At 51.0% G+C, this 21,360-nt stretch overlaps 2 protein-coding genes across 10 annotated transcripts in view; one reads left to right on the top strand and one right to left on the bottom strand.

The window, feature by feature from the left end:
* Window positions 1–4,989, bottom strand: part of NOD2 (nucleotide binding oligomerization domain containing 2) — a 35,796-nt gene extending 30,807 nt beyond the window's left edge. For 2 of the 8 annotated variants that reach the window (XR_004322397.1, XM_032486287.1), the window contains exon 1: window positions 14–4,914. The gene's annotated coding sequence lies outside the window, so the exon portion shown is untranslated. The other 6 variants (XM_014558251.2, XM_014558252.2, XM_032486284.1 and 3 more) reach the window with 5 other exon arrangements.
* Window positions 4,990–10,450: 5,461 nt separating this feature from the next.
* Window positions 10,451–19,194, top strand: SNX20 (sorting nexin 20). 2 transcript variants are annotated; one of them, XM_006183536.3, is made up of 4 exons: window positions 11,507–11,638; window positions 14,346–14,484; window positions 15,865–16,016; window positions 17,269–19,185. In XM_006183536.3, exons 2-4 carry the CDS (start codon window positions 14,355–14,357, stop codon window positions 17,935–17,937), a joined length of 951 nt encoding a protein of 316 aa, XP_006183598.1. In that variant the 5' UTR covers window positions 11,507–11,638; window positions 14,346–14,354; the 3' UTR covers window positions 17,938–19,185. The 2 variants fall into 2 exon arrangements, with proteins under 2 accessions (XP_032342174.1, XP_006183598.1); XM_032486283.1 differs by lacking the exons at window positions 11,507–11,638; window positions 14,346–14,484 and adding an exon at window positions 10,451–10,455 and having other exon boundaries at window positions 14,496–16,016; window positions 17,269–19,194.
* The last annotated feature ends 2,166 nt before the right edge of the window (window positions 19,195–21,360 follow it).

The raw sequence follows: 21,360 nt of genomic DNA, 5'->3' as shown, positions 1-21,360 counted from the left end.
CCCCGCAACTCACCAGTCACCACCGCACACTATGTGCTGTCACCTCTGTCAGGGGCTTACTCTGGGCTCAGCCGTCAGACTCAGGGTTCTGGAGATTTGCAGGAGGCGATCTCATGGAGCTTCCAGCCCTGGAAGTGTCCCCATGAGGCAGAGAAAATCTCAGCAAGGTCTATTCTGCGACTGTCACGGAGTCCAGGGATGTGGGCTGGTGGCCCACAGAAAATAAAAGCGAAAGGACGTAGGCATGGAAAGAAGAGGAATGCCAGCTTCTTTCTACAAAACAGGGACATTCCAAGGTACTTGAGGGAGCAGACGCCAAGGAGCCTGGAGCGACTGCATCTTTCTTATTGGTTGTTTATGTGTCTAACTCCTTTCCTGGCCCAAGTTGAAACCTGGGTCTTACTCATCCTGGCACCGCTAAGCTTGGCACAGGGCTGGGCCAAGGGGAGGCTCGGAGGGAATGTTCATGAATCAGAACATCTACTGCGGGAGGGGAGGGGCTGGAACATTCTGTGCCTGTCCTCGCGTGCCAGCCAAAGTAAGGGAAAGGAGCAGTCCCCAGCTCAGAACGCTGCCAACACTTAGGCTGGAAGCCTTGTGCTGGCCAGAGGAGGAAACCAAGGCAATGAGGTGACCCGTGGGTCTGGCCACTTGGGAAGGAGGGCATCCCTGATGCAGAGGCCACCGTAAACCTAGGAAGTGACACAATTCTCTCTGGCCAAGCAGGCCTCCTCCCTGTGTCCACTGCCAAGCAAAGGAGTCAAGAGGGTAGAGGTGGGGAGAGGGGAGAGGAGAGAACGGGGCAGGTAGGAGGAGCTCTGAGCTTGACCCTGGAGTGGTCCTCAGCTGTGGAAATGCCAGCCCCATCACCCCCTGTTCCCAGGTCCTAGGGAAAAGAACCACCCACCCCTCCGGAAATAACCCAGAATTTGGGTCAGAGCTCTCTCTCTGACCCAATGCCTGCAGGGCATGTGTGCAGCCAGGAATTAAAGACATTGAAGAGTTAAGATGAGATAGGACAACACCTGCCCCTCTCACCCAGAGGATGCCTGAGGATGGACAGCTGCTGTCTCCTCCACACTGGGAGAGCCTGGACCACCCTGTCCCCCATCGAAGATCATGAGGCTTGGGGAAGCAGGCATGGCCAAGTCATTTGCAGGCAGGCCTTTAGCAGGAAGGCAAGGCTGCGTGGCACAGGACTGGAAGGTCTAGATTGGCCCACAGACCCTACCTCCCTCCTGGGAAAACCCCTAGACAATGGGCACACCCACAGATGTGCTCGCCCACAAGGGGACAAGCTACAAGGAAGCAGGGGCCCTTCCCAAACACACCAAGTCTAGGTCAGCCAGTTGGCTTGAGCCACACATGTCCAGCTAGTGATGTTAGGGAAAAGGTAGAAAGAGGCAGGCCCAAGCCATAAGGTTTGGCACTCTATCCTCCCTGTAGCTGGAAAGTCCCATCTCCGTCCTGGCCTTCTTCTGGAAACCTCGGAGCCAGGAGAATCTCCAAGAACCAATTTGGCCAGCACCCGTCTCTAAGAAGGCATTGTCTTTTCTCATCTAGCAGGGAGGACCAGGCCTTGTTGCTGTCCCCACTACCCAGTTCAGGAAGTTCCTCATTATGTCTAACTGAAGTTTTTCCTGCTTCTGTTTCCACTGGGAATGAGAGAAAACAGATGTCCACTCATGACCTATTTCATTAACACTGTCCCTAAAATCCTGCCTTTTGCCACTTTATTCCCTGCTCAGACTTCCCCTCTTCAGATGAAATAAATCAGCCTCTCTCCACTGCCTTTTCTTCTCTACTTCAATCACTGCCACTTTGGAGTCATTATCGTCTTTCCTCCAGGAAGGTGAGGTCTGTACAAAGAAAAGGGCACTTCCTTGTGGAAACAGAGGGTCAAGTGGAAGGGGCAGCCCACACGGGCCCTCTTTTATCCCCAAGCCAAGTCCTGACACCTCTTTCCTTCCTGAGACACAGCCAACCCAGTTCTCTGGAATCCTGAGCCCATGGATTTACTTAAGTGTTGCAGTCTCAGCCTGAGGCAGCTGCAGACAGGAGAGAGGGAGGCCCTGAAGCACAGCTTCTGGAATCTCCGGGCTCTCAGCTGGGGCCACGCTCCCCTGGGGCACTGGACCCATCCCCCTCACTTTCGGCAGCCAGCCTCCGTTGTAGCCCTCTTCACCGAGCTTCTTTCTGGGAGAGCAGTTCTCACCAGCATACAGACATACTGGAATTTCTCCATCCAACCCCATTTCTCTGTCCATCTTCACAGCAGCTTTTCTTGTCTGTTGTCTGTACTGCTGCCCTCAAGTCCTCCTCTCCTATCCCCTCCAATCGTGTCCCCCTTGACTCCAGCTGCTTTTGTAGTTGTCACCAGTGACCTCCAGGTTGCTGGATTCTCAGTCCTCACCTCGCTGGCTCAGGGCACCAGGAGAAAGAGGCAGACTCAAGCCATCTGTTAATCACTCCCTCTCTCCTCCTTGAAGTACCTCCCTGACTGCCATCCAGAAAACGCCAACTCTCTGGTTTTTCCTCCCATCTCACTGGCTGCTCTTTTCTGTCTCCTTGGCTGGTTCCCAATGCTGAGAGCTCAGAACTCCCTGGTGGGATCTCTTTTCTCTGCATCACTCTCTCCCTAAGTGAGCTTCCCTGCTCTTATGGCTTTAAATATCAGCTATAAGGTGATGATGCCCCAAATTTTATTTCCAGTTCCAACCTCCCCACTAAACTTTTCCAACTGCCTAATGGTCATCAAAACCAAACTCCAGATCTTCCCCCTAAACAGCTCCCATCTCAGCTGATGTCTGCTCCACAGAACAAAAAATCTCTGGGTCATCTTTGACTCCACCTTTCTCTCACATTCTAAATCCTATCTCCCCTACCTTGAAAATACATCCCAAATCCTATCTCCCCTACCTTGAAAATACATCCCAAATCTGAAAATCTCATATTTTTTCACCACCTCTGTGCCATGGGTATAAGGCCCCATGGTCTTTCCTCAGAATGACAACTGTGATCCCCTCACTGGTCCCCCCACCCTTTTGCCCTCACCTCCCTAAAGACTATCTCTTGCCCACAGCCAGATAAACCTGCTAACATCTAGGTCAGAGTAGGTGATGCCTCCGCTCAAAGCCCTCCAGTGGCTCCCACTAAACTCAGTGAACACTAAAGCCCTCCCAGTGGCCTTCAAGACTGCATGCAGTGGATCCCCACCTCTCCACCCCTTACCTCTCTGTGCTCCTTTCCTACTAATCCTCGCCCACCCTGCCCCAGCCACACTGGCCTTGTTTCTAGAACAAGCCAGACCTGCTCCCACCTGTCATGCTTCTGCCCCAGGGCTTCTGCACACGCTCTTCTCTCTGTGGGTGCACTGTCTTCTCCCTCAGATATTCACATAGCTCCCCCCTCACCTCCTTCAAGGCTTTGCTCCACTGTCATGATCTCAAAGAGGCCCTCCCTGACTATGCTTTATAAAATCACAATACCCAGCCCAACACTTCATCCTCCTTGCCTGCTTCATTTTTGTCCATAGTACTTCTCACCACCTGACACACTGTGTATTTACGAATTGGACTGGTGTCCAACTCCTTTCTAGAATACAAACCCCATGAGGGCAAGGAATTTGGTCTGAATTTTTCATTACTATATCCCCAGTGTCTCATCCAGTGCACTGATAAAGACTGTGTGAGTGAATAAAAGAATGAATTCACTTTGCATGGTTCCAGAGGCAGAAGTGAAAGGAGAGGTAGAATCTGCAAGCCACAGATTTTAGCTAACTGAAGCCAGAGCAGCAGGACACTGAACTGTGCCTCAGAAGTAATGAGCCCCCCGTCACTGAGTGTATGCAGCAGAGGGATCCTGCACTGAGTGGGGGCATCAGTGGGCTAGATGGGGTCCCTTCCCACCTGAGATCCCAGTGTGCAGATTGGCTAAGGGGATCTGAGTAACCAACAAACTTAGCGGCAGAGTGATTGGGACAGGAGAGCAAAAGCAACAGGAATGCCACTCTGGTTTTTACAAAGGGGTCAGGGGATTGGTGACATGGTGAGCTTCTCCCCTCTACGGGACAAGGACCCTGTGGCCAGGTAACAGCCCATGGGGAGATGGAGGCCACCACAGGGAACGGCCTAAGAGCTCAGAAAGAGGGAGAGAAGCAAGAGCAGACTCAGAGCCAAGGGTCCAGCTGTGAGAGGCCCTCCTGGAGAGGATGGGAAGGCCTTTTAGTTTGTTGCAAAGCAAGTAGGACCAGATGGCTATTCCTCAATGTGAAGAGCAAAGGAGAGGATGAAGGCACAGAGGATGAGATGCTGTGGGCCTGCCTGGGCAGGGATGGGGGCTGAGCCAGGGTCTCCACACCCACCAAGGTAGGGAAGAGGAGGAGGCAGGAGTCTCCCAGGAGAGTTACCAGACCACAGGTAGGGTTAGAGAGCAAACCGGCACTCTGGCACGCCCACTTATAACAACCCATTCACAGGCAAGGTAAAAGTGGGGAAACTGAGGGAGAGAGGAGGGACTGAACAGAGTAGACCCTGCTCAGACCTGAAGCCTGACTTCATTCCCAGGCCCGCCCGGAACCTCAGGACTTCTCATCCTGCACGTTCCGCCCACCCCAATCCGCCTCCACCCCCAAATCACAGCCTCTCTCCAGACCTCAGAGGCTCCTGAGGCTGAAATTCTCTCCACGTCCCCAAGCTCCTCATCTTCTGTTAACTACAGCCCGGCAGGAGGCTCCCCAATCTCAAAACGCCCCCTTTCCTTCCACCTTCCATCTAGACCCGGGGACTCCCAAAGAGAAAACTGAGGCAGCCCCTCTCTAAGCCCGGCGGCCTGGACGGCTCAGAAGCCAGATGTCCCAGTACCGGAGGCGGACCCCTCAGCGCCTGCCGTCTGCCCGCCGCCCCAGCGCTGGGCTCGGGAGCACTCACCACCAGCACACTGACTCCTCCGCGCGCGCCGTGGGAGCTGCGACTCCCGGGCTCAGCTCCCGCCCGGGATGCAATGGGAGCTCGGCCCCGCCCCGGCCTGGCCCCGCCCCTTCCCCTAGATCGTTCTCAACGGAGCGCTGAGGAGGGACCGGGCGCACTGCGGGGCTGGACGACCTGTGCTATGTGACCTGGGACAGATGCGTCCCCTTCCTGAGCCACCTTTCAACCGGAGGGAAGGGAATGGAAGAGTCTCTCAGGACAAGTCCCTTTCCCAACACAGACACAGACACACAGACACACACACAGACACACACACACACACACACACACACACACACACACACACACACACACACACACACACACAGACACACACACACACACACACACACACACACACACACACACACACGGAGATAAACTACGAATGGAAAAACTAGGAAGGCTGTTGGGACAGTATTAAACCACGCACCCTCTGAGGGTCAGTAAGTCCATAGTCATCTAAAGCCTTAATATTGTGAAGTCCCAGCACAGGGTTTTCCGGGGTGTGATAGTTACATGTTTGGTAAGAGTGGACAAGACATTTAAAGTTCCTCTTTCTACATTTTTCTTTCGATTCTTCTAAGTTCAGGCAAGCCATCTCAGTTTGGCACCAATAGGGCTTGAACTCCTCCCTAACACTGCCTGGTCGACTTAGCTCTGCAACAGTACCTAATTAGAATTTACCACTGCTGTTCTGTTTACATTAAACTTATTGTATTTTCTGATTTCTTACTCTTCCCAGCAAGTGATCACTGGTTTTTCATTGAAGGTATTCATATAAACGTTCTTTTTAAAACATTTGTTCTTGGAAATGTTTAAATGTGAATTCACCTTCAAGGAAAAGAACTGACATTGTCTAGTGCTTTTTACAGACATTAACTCACTTAATTCTACCTATGGAGTATTGACTACCATTACCCTAATTTATAGAGGAAGAAACTGAAGCACAAAAAAGTTAATGAATCTATCCAAATAGTGACAGCAGAGCCAAGGTAGGCTCTGACACCAAAGTTCATGCTCAAACGACTAGCCTACACTGCCTCCAGGTAAATACCTGCACAGGTGGTGCACAGTCGGCTGAGGCTGGGAAACGCTGCATGAGGAGGGACTAAATATACCCCAGGAAAATCATTCCAGATGGTGTATAGATCTTCTTCAAGGATGTTCACTACCATATTATCTATAACAGCAAAAAGCTGGAAGCCTCCTAAATGCCCAATAATAGCAAGTTACTTAGGAAAAGTGACAAAGCAACTGAACCTGGAAAACTTAATTGACTCATTTCTCTTATACCCCACACCCATCCTGGGAGCAAATTTGTCAACTTGACCTTCAAAATATATCCAGAATTCACGCCTTACTCTATCTACCATTACCACCTGGGTTCAAATCACTGCCATCTTTCACCAGGGTATGGCAAGAGCTCCCAGCCATTCTGATGATTCCAAATAATCTTTCTTCAACCCCAGCCTCACACTGGGCCACAGTCTCCATGCTGGGCACCTGCTCCAAGCAGCCCACTGACCCACCAGTGTCCAGACCCTTCCACAACCAGGACGAAATGAATGAACACATGATACACCAGCATCCAGCATCCTTATAGTTCTTGGTCCTCCCATCTCTGTGCTTTGCTTGCTCAGTGCCCCAGTGGGAGGCAACAGGCTGAATAGCATAGGCTTTGGGCTCAAGCAAGCCTGGATTTGAATTTCAGCTCTCTATGTCCTTGGGCGAGTTATTTAAACTTGGCCTCTGTTTCCCTAACAGCTCAGTGGTGCGAATCATCCACTTAGATCTTGTCATGAGGAATACATAGGTAGAGCTTTGCACGTGGTAAGCACTGAACACTCTATAATATGAATGCTATTTATTGAGCACTTACTATATGCCAGGTACTGTACCCTTATCCATCATATGATCCTCACAGCATCTTTATGGAATAGGTACTATTCTTTGTCCATATTCTCAAGAAGAAGAGACTGAAGTTCCAAAAGGTAAATAATTTCCCTAAGAAGACTCAGCTGTGGGATGGTGGACCTGTGAATTAAGCTCACATCCCTTGTTCCCTCCTTCTGTTGGGACTTGCCTATCCTTCAATGCCCACCTCCCTCAGGGAAGCTTTCCAGACCCCCAATGTCCCCCATGGAAGTCTTCAGTCCTCTGAGCTGCCAAGGAGCAGCCTGCTCGTGGTCTTGTTTGCTCTCAGCCTACATGTTGTTCTGGTTTAGCTCATGCTCCATGTGTCCTTCCTGTTTCTCCACTGCTTGAGACATCCTTTCCCCATCTTCTGACCCAGAGCTTGGCCCAAGTTTGTTGAATGACTTATTAAAAGAGAGACAATGCACGATGGAAAGACACAGGAGAGCAGGCAGCTCTCTACTGAGCTGCCGCAAGCCTGGAGAACCTGATTTACCTGGGGCCCTTGACCAGCCTCTGGTCTCACCCCATCCCCTCCTCAAGACCAGACCCCGCATTTTGTCCCCTCACCCCACCTCAAGCCCTAACCCAACTCCAAGCTCATCAGTGAACTGGGCAGGTCTTGCTGAAAATCAGACAACCAACAAATCCAGCTCCCCTCCTCCACAGACCCCTTACTGTGTCTCCTCTCTCTTATCCCCCTCCCCATATGGTTTCCAGAATCATCTTCATTTTCTCAAATCCTTTGTTATAGCCCCAAGCTTACAAGTTCCACCAGCTGAACAAACTGTCTTTGAAAAACAGCTCCTCGATCCTCCATAATTAGTTCACTCACAGCCAGCCCACATCATGCTTATTTTCAAATTAGAAAAAGGCACTCCTTTTACCTGCATGGACACAAAGCCGGCTTGGCAAAGCGGAGTAAAGGCTGGATTTCAGCCCCACTCCTGCCCTCTTGAGTCGCTCTGTGCAGGGTGCAAACCTTCAAATTACATATGATGGCCCTAAACTCCCACCCAAACTCATCAAAGCCTTCACCTAAGCAAACAGATCTCCCAGGAACACAAGGTGTTTGTGTTCTGCTGATAATTAAAGTTAGATTTTCTCCACATACTAGCCATGAATCCTTACACAGATCAGAAGAGCTGACAGTCCTGAGCTTGCACAAGGCCCAGGAGGGCCAGAGGGCTTTCCCCAGTCTGCAGTGTAGAAATGAGGCCTGCACTCTGGCCCCCCTGCTATGTCTCAGGATAACCACAGCCCCACAGCGCACTCTGTCTGTGACCCTCAGCTTTAAAATCTTGCAGTATTAAGAAACTTTGAGATTTTTAAAAGCCTAACGTGTCTTTACCCAGCTATAGAAAAACAACACTGACACAAACAAATTTTGCTTCACCTACCAACAAGCACCTCATTGATTTGCAATTTAATTTAATCTCACGTTGCAATTAGGGAAACTGACATTCAGAGAGGGCGGTGGCCTGGCCAGGACTCACAGTGAGTCAGAGCTGAGCTGGAGTCACAGCCCTGATCTCCACGTCTCTGCATTGGCCCACTCATTCATTCACTCACATAATCACTGAGCACCCACTAGGTGGCAGATGCTGTGGTGGGTGCCGGGGACAGAATGCTGACACAGACCAAGTCCCTGCCATCGTGGTGTCTGAGACTGGCAATAAACAAGTAAACAAACAAGCAAAATGATGATAAGTCTTGACAGAAGGGTCAGGGAAGGCTGCACAAAGGAGAGACCATCAAGCTACACCCTGAGGATGAGAAAGAACCCATCATGGAAGGAACCCAGAGAAGGACATTACCGGCTGAAGGAATGGTGAGGACAAAGGCTCTGAAACACGTTTGAGGAACAGAAAGCCCTCCAGGAGGGCTGGTGTGCGCTCAGTGATGCCAGGAGGGGTGCAACATGAGGTCAGAAAAGGAGCAAGCCCCGGATCACGGAGGCCTCAGCAGGGGGTCCGGTTTACTCGGGATGTAGTGGGAGGCCACCACCGAGTGGTCCAAGCGGTGTGAATTCTAGGAGAGACACCTAGACCCTGAGACTCCAGCACTTCCTGTCCTGACCCCTCAGGCCCCTCGGTGTCCCCTCCTCACCATCTGGCTCCAGATGTTGCAGTAGTGGGACACCCACTCCTGTCCCCCCATGACAGTGAGGCCTTGCCTGCCCTGTAGACACGTACATGGTGTAGAGCACTGTGCTGCAGACAGAAGCCAACACCTGGCAGGTGGCCAAGGGGGCATCTCCAGGTCACTCTGGTGCAGCTAGGTCCTTCCTATGCAGGCCAGGCTCCCCTGGGTGCCTGGGGGTTTCCAAAAAGCATTTCCCGCCCCCAGAAGAGGAAGCAGTGGCTTCTACAGACTGTTCCTCATGGCTGCTGGCTGCTGGGTGATAGGCTGACAGAGCTGCAGGGAAGGGCTCAGAGTCCACCCTGGCGTCTGGCAGATTCCAGGCCCGGGCAGAGAGTAACGGAGAAGACTGGAAAGCGGAAGGAGGAGGGGAGAGGGAGTTTTAATCTTATTCTACATAAAGCCCGCGCCTCCCGGCCATATCAGGCCATCGGGAGAGATGCGGTCCCTGTTCTCAAGGGGCTCACCAGCTCGTAGGCACACTGTTGATGGCTCTCCCCTTGAGCTAAGCAGACCCTGTCATGTGTGGATACTGTTTTTATAACAGTGATGGCACTGCAGAGCAGTGGACTGGGTGGCCATTTCAATAAACAAGGCCAGCAGGTGCACATGGGGCGGGGAATTCACTGGCCCGCCTCCCTCACACCACACACAAAAATCTACTTACTCTCAGTGCATGATAGAGCCCCAAGTGAGAAAGCCAAACTAGAATGTTTTTTAGAATAACACGAATTTCCTGCACTTGTACAGTGCTTACTATGTATCAGCGTGCTTTGCACATCTTAATTCATCTGAAGCCTCCCAGTGGCCTGTGAAGCTGTCACAGAAATGGCAATAAGTGGGGAGGGTGTAGCTCAGTGGTAGAGTGGGTGCTTAGCATGCACAAGGTCCTGGGTTCAATCCTCAGTACTTCCGTTTAACAATGAATTAATTAAAAAAAGAAATAAGCCTAATTATACCCGCCACCCCCCAGTTTTTTTTAATTTAAAAAGAAATAACAATAAAGAATAATAAAGGAGAAATGTCCATGATCTTAAGATATGACATTGGCTGTGAAAGATTGATACGGTTGAATACTTTAAAGTTGACAACTTCTATTTATCCAAAGACCCCATAAGAAGCACAAATGCAAACTACAAGATGGGAAAGGATATTGGGAAGTGTATGAACCACCAAATGAGTACATAAAAAAAACACCCACAAACCACTGAGAAAATAATCTAATCAAAATGAGCAGTGGAGTCGAACAGACCCTTCACCAAAGAGGACATAAGGATGGCAAAAAAAACAAACAAACAAAAAAGCCCATGAAAAGATGCTCAGGATCACGAGTCATTAGGGAAATGCAATTTAAAACCGTGATGAGACACCACCACGTATCCATTGGGGAACGGCTCACATAAAAAAATACTGGCCCTAACAAGTGGAGGTGAGGATGCGGAGTACCAGAACTCTCGTGTGGGACGGCAGATGCCTCAGCCACCCAGGAAGCGGCTTGGCGTAATCCAGTACAGCTGAAGTTTATTCATACTCTAAGACCCAGTAATTTCTCCCCAGATAAACATGTGCCCCTGGATGAATGAGTAAGAATACTCCCAGCAGCACTGATCACGGTGGCCCGAACTAGAAACAGTCCAAATGCACGTCAACAGACACACACACACAAAAGGTAAGTACTGGTGTATTCAAACAACGTGTATTCACAACAGTGAAGATGAAAAAAACTTCAGCTACCCGCAAAACATTGACGAATCTTATTCACATTAATGCTGAAATGAAAGAAGCAAGGCACCAATGCATATGAACAGTATGTGTGGCTCAATTTACATACAATTCAAAAACGAGTAAAACGAAACTCGATTGTTCAGGAGTCTGTTCGTAGGTGGTACATTACAAAGAGAAGCAAGGAAATGACCCCCATCACAATCAGAACCGGGGAGGGGAGGACTCTCAGCTGGGGAGAGGCACAGGGTGGCCCTTTCTGGGGGCTGGAGAGGTTTTATTTTCAGTCTTGTCCCGGCCTTCTGCCCTCTAGGCCACAATACTGTTGGCCACAAATCACACTATTGCCCAGAGGTTTGGCTTCCCTGGTACTTTCTGTCAGATGTATGAGATGCAGCTTCGCCCCGATAAAGGTAAGTCTACCCCACCTCCCTTTCTCATCAGGCACTGGCTCTGTGTCCCACCAGCTCTCTGCTCCAAGCCTCAGTTTCCCCATCTTTCAATGCCTTGCTCACAGGGTAGGATAATGAACAGTAAAGAGCTTAGGGAATTTATGTCCAAATGCCAGAGATAGTCAAGGACCCTGAGGGTCAGCCAGGCTGCTGCAAGGCTGTGGGAACTGAGGTCCAGGCCCACCCTGCCCAACCCAGCCCTGCCCAGCGGGGCAGCCTCAGGCTGTCTGCCAGTTGAGTTCACTACTATCTTTCATCAGCCAATAGACTGAGGCGACCAGGAGCGGATCACACAGCCTATTTCCTGTTTTCATACGGGGAACTTAGCAAAGCCACAGCCACTAGCCTGCTCGCCCGGAGCTTGGAACAGAGAGCCAAAGGGGGGCCATGTGATACCCCTCCCAGACCCTTGGACACGCACAGGACCAGAGGCCTCAGGTCAGTGTTTGATCTCAAGCTCAGTGGGCCTCTGCCCACCTGTGGCCTGAGCCTCCTCTTCCTCTGACTCTCCCTCAGTACTCCTTGGGGGCAGGGTGGGACGGAGAAGGGTTTGTGACAGCCTCTGTACACCGGGCTCCCCTTGGAGACTTGCGGTAGAGCAGGGAGCAGCTCCTTGACCCTCCATCATCTCAATTCCTTTTTTTAAATTGAAATATAGTTGATTTACAATGTTGTGTTAGTTTCTGGTATACAGCGTAGTGATTCAGTTATACATACATCCCTTTTCATATTCTTTTTCATTATAGGTTATTACAAGATATTAAATATCTTTCCCTGTGCTATACAGATAAACCTCGTTGTTTATCTATTTTATATATGGTAGTTAGTATCTGCAAATCCCAGACTCCCTCCCTTTCCCCTTGGTAAGTATAAGTTTGTTTTCTATGTCTGTGAATTTCTTTCTGTTTTGTAAATAAGTTCATTTGTGCCACTTTTTAGATTCCACATATAAGTGGTATCATATGGTATTTGTCTTTCTCTGTCTGACTTACTTCACTTAGTATGACAATCTCCAGGTCCATCCATGTTGCTGCAGATGGCATTATTTCATTCTTTTTTATGGTTGAGTAGTATCCTTTTGTGTATAGATACACAATTCTAGTGTGTGTGTGTGTGTGTGTGTATACACCACTTCTTCTTTATCCAGTCATATGCTGATGGACATTTAGGTTGCCTCGATTCCTTCTGAAGTGCCAACTGTTTCTCCACCATTGAGCTTGAGCTTGAGCTTGGGGAATAATCCACCACACCTGTGTTTCTCAAAAAGTGGTGCCAGGGAGCCCCTGTGTCAGCACAGCTCTCAGGACTTGTGAAAATGCAGACTCCAGGGCTCACCCTCAGATCTGCTAGGTTGGACTCTCTGAGGTTGGGAGCAGGAGGTCAGCTTTGGACAAACCCTCAGCACCGCCACTGCCTCCCCCAGGAGGTTCTGATGCGTGCTCACGTTTGTCAGTGTGCCCCTCCAATGACCATAAACGTCTGTCTCCCAGGTCAGACCAGGGTGTTTACTCTGCTGGAGTCTCCAATCTGATGGAAAGTCCCCTGCCGCCCTCTCAGAAAGGTAGCATGGGCTCTGAAAGGTGCCCTGTGTGCCCACCAGAAGAAGGCTGGACATGGCAGGTGGCCCTGGGAGGGAGAATTGATGCTCAGGCATCTCAGGAGGGAAGGAATAGGGTGATCACTCGTGGAGCTGGATGGCAGAGGGACTGGGAAGCTGCTGTCACCCTAGGCCAAGGGCAGGTTCCCAAGCCGACAGCACCAACACTTGCCATATATTATTGTAAAGTCTAGACATCATTGCTCTCCAGGCTGTGGAGAGGGGAGGGAAGGGCCCGCAGAGCCCCCTGTACAGCTGTCCCTAAAGAGCTTTTGGATGACAGGATTGTTTGCCCCATTTCACAGAAAGGGAAACTGAGGCCTAGAGACTCCATGGATGCACCAATGACAACTTTCTCCTTGACACTTTCCACTCTCAATCCGTCCCATGAGAGAAAATGGAGAGCCTGCTTTGGCTGCTGAATTTGATTTTTATCCTAAGCCCTGGGTTCATGCTCAGCTTTCCCAGATCTTAATTCAGAGTCATATATCTCTCAGATATTTCCCAGAGCATCTGTCCTGTGTCAGATGCTGACAAGGGGGACTATTATATGATGCCTGATATGTTCAGGGCCCTGAGCTGACACTGCATAGTCCGCCTGACTTAACTCTCACACCGGCCTCATGAAGGTGGGGGCTGTTATCAGGCCCCTTTTGTAGGAAACTGGGGCCCAGAGGAGTTCAGTAACTTCCAGGCACTGCTCACCTTGTTCCCTTGCCTGGATCATAGACAGAATTATGCATAAACTGAACCCCAGGACTCCTGCTGCCTGCCCTCCCCTGAGTATTGGGGCAAGGGGGCGGGGTGTAGGAGTCTGAAGTTAGAGCAGCCTGCATCTGTGTCCTGTCCACCAATGACCAGCTCTTGATCCTGGGCAACTCATTTTCTTTATCATCAAATGGAGATGAAAAACTCCTCCTGTACATGGATTCGGATTAAGTGAGAGAGCAGGTGTGGAGCGCAGCGGGTGGAGCTAGCCTGTTGTGAGAATTTGGCTTTGCTTGTTGGGCATACAGACCAGCCACGTGACCTTGGGCTAAACCTCAGTTTCCTCATCTGTTACTGGGATCATGACAGATTATTGTGGATGCGAACAGCCTAGGTGCATACGAAGTGGGTATAACATGTTAGTAAATGTCTGCTAAAGGATAAAAAGGGTTGGGGGGAAGGAAAGGATACATCCCAATCTCCCTGCTTTGGACACTGAAATTTCATATGCACGTGTAATATAAAATGGAGTGTTAGCACGTTTTTCTGGACAAGCCAGCATCTTTCTCCCAAGTAGTCATGAAAGCCATTATGTTTGCTTGACATCACCTCATTTAAAATTCGAAGCAACTCAATAACATAAAGATCCTAACGTTAAGAGAAGGTTCTGCTCAGCCTAGGAGACATCCAGTCCAGCCAAGGGCCAGGCTGCCATCTGGCCATTGCGTGGACAGCCAGGTGGGCAGTGGAGGGCACAGCAGTGGGGACTAGGCACCCCAGGACCCACCGGGCACCCCAGCAGGAGTAGGGACTCACTCTCCTCTCTTGTCCCCCCGGCAGCCTTGGAGCATGGCAAATCCCAAGCACCACGGGAGCCCTGGATGGACAGAACCTATACACCAGTGCATGGCGGGGACCAAGCCAAAAGCAGCGGCCCCTGGCCCAGACCTCCCACGTCCAGGACCTGAAGAGCACTTAGGTGGGCTTGAGGCTTGGGGCAGGGTCGGGGGATAGAGGTTTGAAGACATACGAAATACCAATGTGGTTGCTTCAGCAGATGCCATCAGAAAGCAAGACAGCTCACTTAACTTGGGGAGATATCTGGGAGATGATCCCAGGAGGTATGGCAGGGACTGGGAAGGTGAGGAAAGGAAGGGCAGCAAGCCAGAACAGAGTGTTGATGAACAGGTTACCACTGTGGGCAGGTGGGGTCCAGTCCCAACGGGGGTTCTCTGGGAGAATGCATGGAACACACCTCAGACTGTCCCATCCCAGAGGCAGGGAGGCCAGGCTGCGATCCACCAGCCCATCCTCCATCAGCTGAGGGACTTTCCGCAGCATGCTAATATGGCTGGAGAAAGCCCTCACGGGGAGAGTCGTAGGTGTGTCCAGTGGGAAGCCAGTGGGATGTTCCAGAACAATGAGTACCAAGGGGAGTGGCAGGGCACTGACCCATCTGCTACAGCGCCATCTCCTGGAGCAAAAAATTATCCACCATATTCATGCCATGGTTCAAGATGCCTGCCTTGTACCTGGCCCTGTGTGGGCGCTGGGGAAACAGGAGCCAACAAGCCCCGTGTTTAGTTAGGGAAACAGACCTGTGGGATATAATGTAAGATCCCACGGAAAGGGCTACGGGGACAAGGTGGGAGGCTCTTACTCCAACGCCAGGGGGTGGTTGAAGGGATAAGTGGGCTGGGTCTTGGACATGTTGGAGAAGGGCTCCTGGGACACAAATCCCTTGAAATGAATTTTATAGTGATTTGTGCATTTGGGGTGAGAAATGATTCTAATCTTTCCCAAGATTCTCAGAATGGCCCACGGCTCAAGTGAGGTTTAAGAAACACTTTGTTTTCCCAGAAGGGAAAGAGGAGGAGGCATTTAAGGCAGAAGGGGTGGCTGATGCAAGAAAAAGCCCAGAGTGTGGGAAATGAGATGAGATTTAGGAGCTGAGCCTGGAGCCTCAGCATCCTCTCAACTCCCTCCGCCGTCTGCTGGTGTGTGCTCAGCGGGCGATGACCACGGAGTCAAGGCTGTAGGGAGGGCAGAAACAAACCATCTACATCCCTGCTCTCCAGGAGCATGGGATTTCACAAGGGCCAAAAGTGGACGATGCATCCCAAACACGCTCCAGTTTCATAACCAAGAAGCCACCTGGAGACAATGGGCTCTGCCAGGTCGTCAGCGACAGGATGCATTCAGCTGGGCTGTGTGCAGGGGCCTGGCTGATGCCCAACTGGGCCTATAAATGGTGGGATGGGGGAGGGAGGTATTCACAGCTCTTCCGGATCCTGTCCCCAAGCCCTTGCCCCCAAAGCGCACTGACCCATGCTAGTCCTTAAGGGTGCGGTCCTTCCAGATGTCCACAGCAGCCCAAGCTCCAACTCCAACATGACCACCCGGGAGCTGCAGGAGTACTGGCGCAGCGAGAAGTGCTGCTGGAAGCACGTCAAACTGCTCTTTGAGATTGCGTCTGCCCGCATCGAGGAGAGGAGGGTCTCCAAGTTTGTGGTAAGCAGAGACTAGGAAATCATGGCATGCCTTTCACCACCTCTATCCTGGCCCTGGGCAAGGCTGGTGGAGCCTCAGTCTCCCCATCGTGAAATGGGTTGACACACATGAACTCACAGGGTTATGGAGAAAATGGTCCCCCTCACGGCACTGTGAGGGTTGGAGACGTAGGAGTCAAGGTCCCTGATCCTAAGAAGGATTCAGCCCCAGTTTAATCCATGTTACCCAGTTTCTGTGTCCCTTCTTCACTGCATTTGACATCCCTGTATCATTTTTATTATTCTTTACCTAATTTTTTTTCTTTAAAGTGGATCACTCTTTTAAGACACTGAATAGATGTATTTCAGAGGGAAATATCTTAAATGGAAAAACCAGAATCCCATGGCATCAGAAAAGGTCATTATAAAAGTAAACACAAGGAAAGCTCAGTGCTGGTACGAAATTCTGGCTGGTTATGGTGGCTGGTGGAAAGCTGTGCCTGGGGGCTGCTCTCTTTGTGGAAACGGAGTTTCAGCCCACGTTGGGGGAAAGGTTAATGACTACAGAAGAGCCACACAGCCTTTCTCCCCCCACACCTACCCCCCTTGATTGGGATGGAATGGTCACAATAGCTGACACTGTGTGCTGACTGCATGTCATGGTTATTAACTCATTTAATCCTCACCCAGTGAGGCAGGCACCATTCCTATCCTCAGTGTATGGATGGGAAAACTGAGGCTCAGAGAGGTTAAAGTCCCTACCTAAAACCACACAGCAAGATGGTGGTGGAATTATAACCCAGGCAGTCTGTGCCCCTAATCAGCATTCTCTTAAAAGAGAAGATAAAGGAATAATTTTCTCACTGTACTAACATCACTGCCAATAGATCACCTAACACCACCTCCCCGGAGTTCCACACTTGCAAAACACAGACCTTATTAATCCAAGCTTCCCAGTCCAGGAACCTGAGGCCCAGTTTTGACCATGTAAGACTGAGAGCACCCCCAGGCCCCCCAGCCCAGCAGGTCCCCGCTCCTCCTGGCCCAGGATGCCTCTGTGTCACTGTTTGTTATTCTTCGTTTGACTCTTGTCTTGATTCGCTTTTACAGCTCAGCCAATGCTGACGGCAATTTAAAACAGAATTGCAGATAACGATCACCCATTTCCAGGGCCTGCTTTAAATGATGATCATTATTTTATTTCCTGGGCTCGCTCTGGAAGTTCAAACCCTCCGTCAGGATGTACTCAAAGGCGCTCTCTCTTTGCACCACAGATGTACCAGATCGTAGTCATCCAGACCGGGAGTTTTGACAGCAACAAAGCCATCCTGGAACGGCGCTATTCAGACTTCGAGAGGCTCCAGAAAAAACTCCTAAAGACTTTCAGGGAAGAGATCGAAGATGTCGTCTTCCCCAAAAAGCTCCTGGTGGGGAACTTCACCGAGGAGATGATCTCAGAGCGCAAGCTGGCCCTCAAAGAGTACCTGCGCCTGCTGTACGCCATCCGCTGCGTGCGCCGCTCGCGCGAGTTCATCGACTTCCTGACGCGGCCCGAGCTGAAGGAGGCCTTCGGCTGCCTGCGGGCGGGCCAGTACGCCAAGGCGCTGGACATCCTGGTGCGCGTGGTGCCGCTGCAGGAGAAGCTGACGTCCCACTGCCCGCTGATGCTGGTGCCGTCCCTGTGCGCCATGCTGGTGTGCCACCGCGACATGGAGCGCCCTGCCGAGGCCTTTGCCGCCGGGGAGAGGGCCCTGCAGTGCCTGCAGGCCCGGGAGAGCCACCGCTACTACGCCCCGCTGCTGGAGGCCATGGCCCGCCTGGCCTACGCGCTGGGCAAGGACTTTGTGTCCCTGCAGGAGAGGCTGGAGGAGAGCCAGCTTCGGAAGCCCGCCCTGCGGGGCTTCACCCTGAAGGAACTCACCGTCCAAGAATATCTGTACTGAGTCCCCGGGAAGGAAGCTGGACAGCTGGGATGACCATTGCTCTTGGGCTGTTTGGGACTCATGCTAAGCAGGACATGCCACTCTGGGCTCTAGCTTGCTGGGTGACTTTGAATAAGCCCCTCCTCTCGTCCTGTGTCCCCGTCTGTGTTGAACAGAGGTGCTCCCGGGTGTCCTTGGAAGCCTCTGCTTGTGTCCTCTGTCCCCTTGACACCAGACCCACTTCATCTCAAACCCAGCTGCCAAAGCACTGGAGAAGAAGATGCACTTTACTCACTTTAGCTGGAGAGGTTTACACTGCACATCACAAGCAAAGCCTAATCTGCTTCCTCACAGACGTCTCTCTCGCCGCCTGTTCTGAGTCTTTTCTCTCTGCTCCTCCCCCTCGACCTTGCTTGCAAATATTCCCACCCACTATCCTAAGTACACAGCTCTCCCCTCTTTCCAGTAGATCCAACGCAGCAAAACAAAAGGTTACCTACTGCTCCTCAAGGCCAGCTCTGTCCCCAGGATGGGCTGTATGTCATCCTTTGAAGGGTGGGAGGATCCTGGGCTGGAACGCAGTCCTGCCTTAAGAGTTTGTGACGCAAGGCATCTTGAGCAAGGGGAGTTGCCTGAGGTTTTCTGGTTAGGATGATGTAACTCATTGCCTAGGGTGGGTTTTCATTTGTCAGGCAACTGTCCCTTGAATGGCCTCGCTGGATTATGTAGACATAACCTGAAGGGAGATGGAAGAAGATACTCAGTGGGGCCTCTGGGTAGAAGAGATTGAATCAACCCCCCCCCCACACCTCATCTGAGGGACAATGGGTTGGGAGGCCCTGGACTGAAGTCTGCTGTCAGGCCCCCAAGCAAAGTGGATTCTGGACCAATGCCCTGGGCTCAAGCAGAGTCAGGAGCGGATGGTACAGGCTGGTTTTGGTCCCAGGCTCCTTCCTGAAGGTTCCAAACAGACTGACACCTTCAAACAAAGAAAGCCTTCAAGTATCTCAATTTACTCCAGGAGAAGGACACTTCAAGTGGGAGAGACTGGGTTTCTTGAAATTCTGGGCATGTGGAAAATTAAAGTGTTAAATGGGAGAACAAAAAGAGCTGCAACTCTTTTATAACATAAGGGTAAAGAAGATCGTGCTGATTTTACAAGTTCTTTCATCAAATATGGAATGCTCTCAGCCCTTAGACGCACCAAATATTCACTAAGAAAGAAAAAAAAAGCCCAATATGGGGAGTTTAGTAGGAGTTTCCAACAAAAAGCTGGGAGCAAAAGTTAGCCCCCAATGAACACAAGGGTCAATGTGGAATAAACCTGTTTTGTAGAAAAGGCCATGAAGGAGGGAGGGCATGAATCAGACTTGGGGCTGGGTGGAGGGTGGGGAATCTTCTCCCAGAACTTGACTGCAAGCTCTACTCCCCCAAGTTTAAGGTCTAAATACACACGATGTGGTCCAAAATACCTCAAGCAGAGCCGTGATGGCAAAGAGGTTCAGGCACCTTGCACCACAAATGCAAATTCTCTCTGAAGGAAGTCAGCATCGATCCAGGCCAAAAGAGAGCAAGATGCCCTTGACTTCAGAGGTGCGACAATGTGTGGGGTGGGGGACCGTGCATCGCAAAGTCACACATTTATGGTGTGTGTGTGTGTGGTGCAGAGAAGGAGGGGGAAAACCTTCTGCAAGGTAGAAGGGTCCGAAGAAACCATATGGGGGAGCTCCCCATCAGTATCCTTATTTGAAAAAGAAACTTACTATGATGACCCCCAGTGGAAAATCAGAACCACTTGCTCTAATTAGAAGGTAGCTATAAAAATAAACACAGAAACCTAGTGCTGCTGTGACACCTCAGTGGCATTTGTCTGAGACTGGCCTTGAGTCTGAGGCCACTGGACATCCTCTGTTACAAGAGACAGAGACCAGCCTCAGAGATCGTTGTCACCAAGTTGAGACTGCTCTTTAATTTCCCCAGAAAGAATGGAAAATACTGCAAAGGGAAATAAGCTTCTGACTGCAGACCCTGGATCATCCAATGTTATCTGGGTGCCGTCTCAGACCGGCTGGGGTCTTGCTCCTTTTCCCCCAGCCCCAGTGCCCTGTTCCATATCAGCCCTGATTGCTCTCCAGTTCTCTGCTGTGTTTGATTTCATCTTTGATAGACCTCCTTGGCTTTCCACACCCCAACTGGGAGGTGGTACCCAGGCACCGGCTCTGGGCTTCACACCTCAATATCAGATAAGACCCCCAAATGGAGGGAGATTCTGGTTTGGTCAAAGCCAGAACCTGTTGCGAGTCCTCTACTTGGAGTCACTGTGCTCCTTGGAAGAGGCCCTACATGAGCCCCACCTGCCCGGTCAGCAGCAAAGGGCCCCTCACCAGCCTTACCATCTGTCTATGCGTGTTCGCATCTCTCAGTAAACAATGACTCATGATGTTCCTACTCTGTTAGACCCTGTGAAGAGCACAAACAGGACAGATTCAGGTCCCCGCCCTCATCAAGGGGACCCCTCACAGAGCAAGCTGAAGCTGGGACAGAATGGTCACCCTTGGCCAGATGGTCAGGGAAGGCTTCTGGGTGGAGGAGATATTTGAGGGAGCCGTAGGGAGGCGGCCACGGCAGCGTGGGGAGGGGAGACTCTGCAGCAGAGGGAAAGCGGAAGCACAGCCCTGAGGAAACTCCTCTGTCCCGGGGAGAGGCCTCAGCCCAGGCCTGGGCCCAGAAAGGGAGCAGGCAGGCCCAGGATGCTCTTCCCCTGCTGGGATACCTGGCTGGGCCCACGGGAGGAGGGGCTCCACGTGCCGCTGACAGTCTCCTGAAACTGGCTCATTGTGACGTGAACTAGCAGCACACAGACCCTTTGGTTGCAAGTGACAGAAAGCCAGGCTAATCTGATGAGGAGGAACTGATCCTCTGAAAAGTCCAGGAATAAATTAGCATTAAGCTAAGTTGCAGCCCCAATCCCCGATATCCACATCTGGTGTCTTTCTCACTTTCTCTTTCTCTCTTAGGTTTCATTTCCTGGAATTCACCTTCTCTCTCAACAAGTTCTCCTCCTGGTGACAAGGTGGCTACAGCACCACCAGGCATCTATGCTCCCTCCTCGGCACCCCCAGATGAACCCCCGGCAGGCTCTTGTGAAGACCTGGTCTACAGGAAACACCCTCCCACATGCCTTTTCCTGTGGAGCAGGACCGCAGGGCAGACCGCAATCAACTCACCCTGCCTTCAACGGAAATCGATCTTCACATACTGGTTTGTAATCTACTTTTTAATTTTTAAAATAGACTTTCTTTCTTTAGCGCGGTTGTACATTCATAGCAAGATTGGATGGGAGGTACTGATATTTCTTCTATTTCTCATACAGCCCCTGCCCCCACACATGATAACCTTCCCACCAGAGTGGGGCCTTTGTTACAAGGGATGAGACTCCACTGA

Source organism: Camelus ferus, chromosome 9 (assembly GCF_009834535.1).
Source record: "Camelus ferus isolate YT-003-E chromosome 9, BCGSAC_Cfer_1.0, whole genome shotgun sequence".
Lineage (NCBI taxonomy): Eukaryota > Metazoa > Chordata > Mammalia > Artiodactyla > Camelidae > Camelus > Camelus ferus.
The sequence above is the reverse complement of the archived record's forward strand: the minus strand, read 5'-3'. Positions and strand labels throughout refer to the sequence as shown.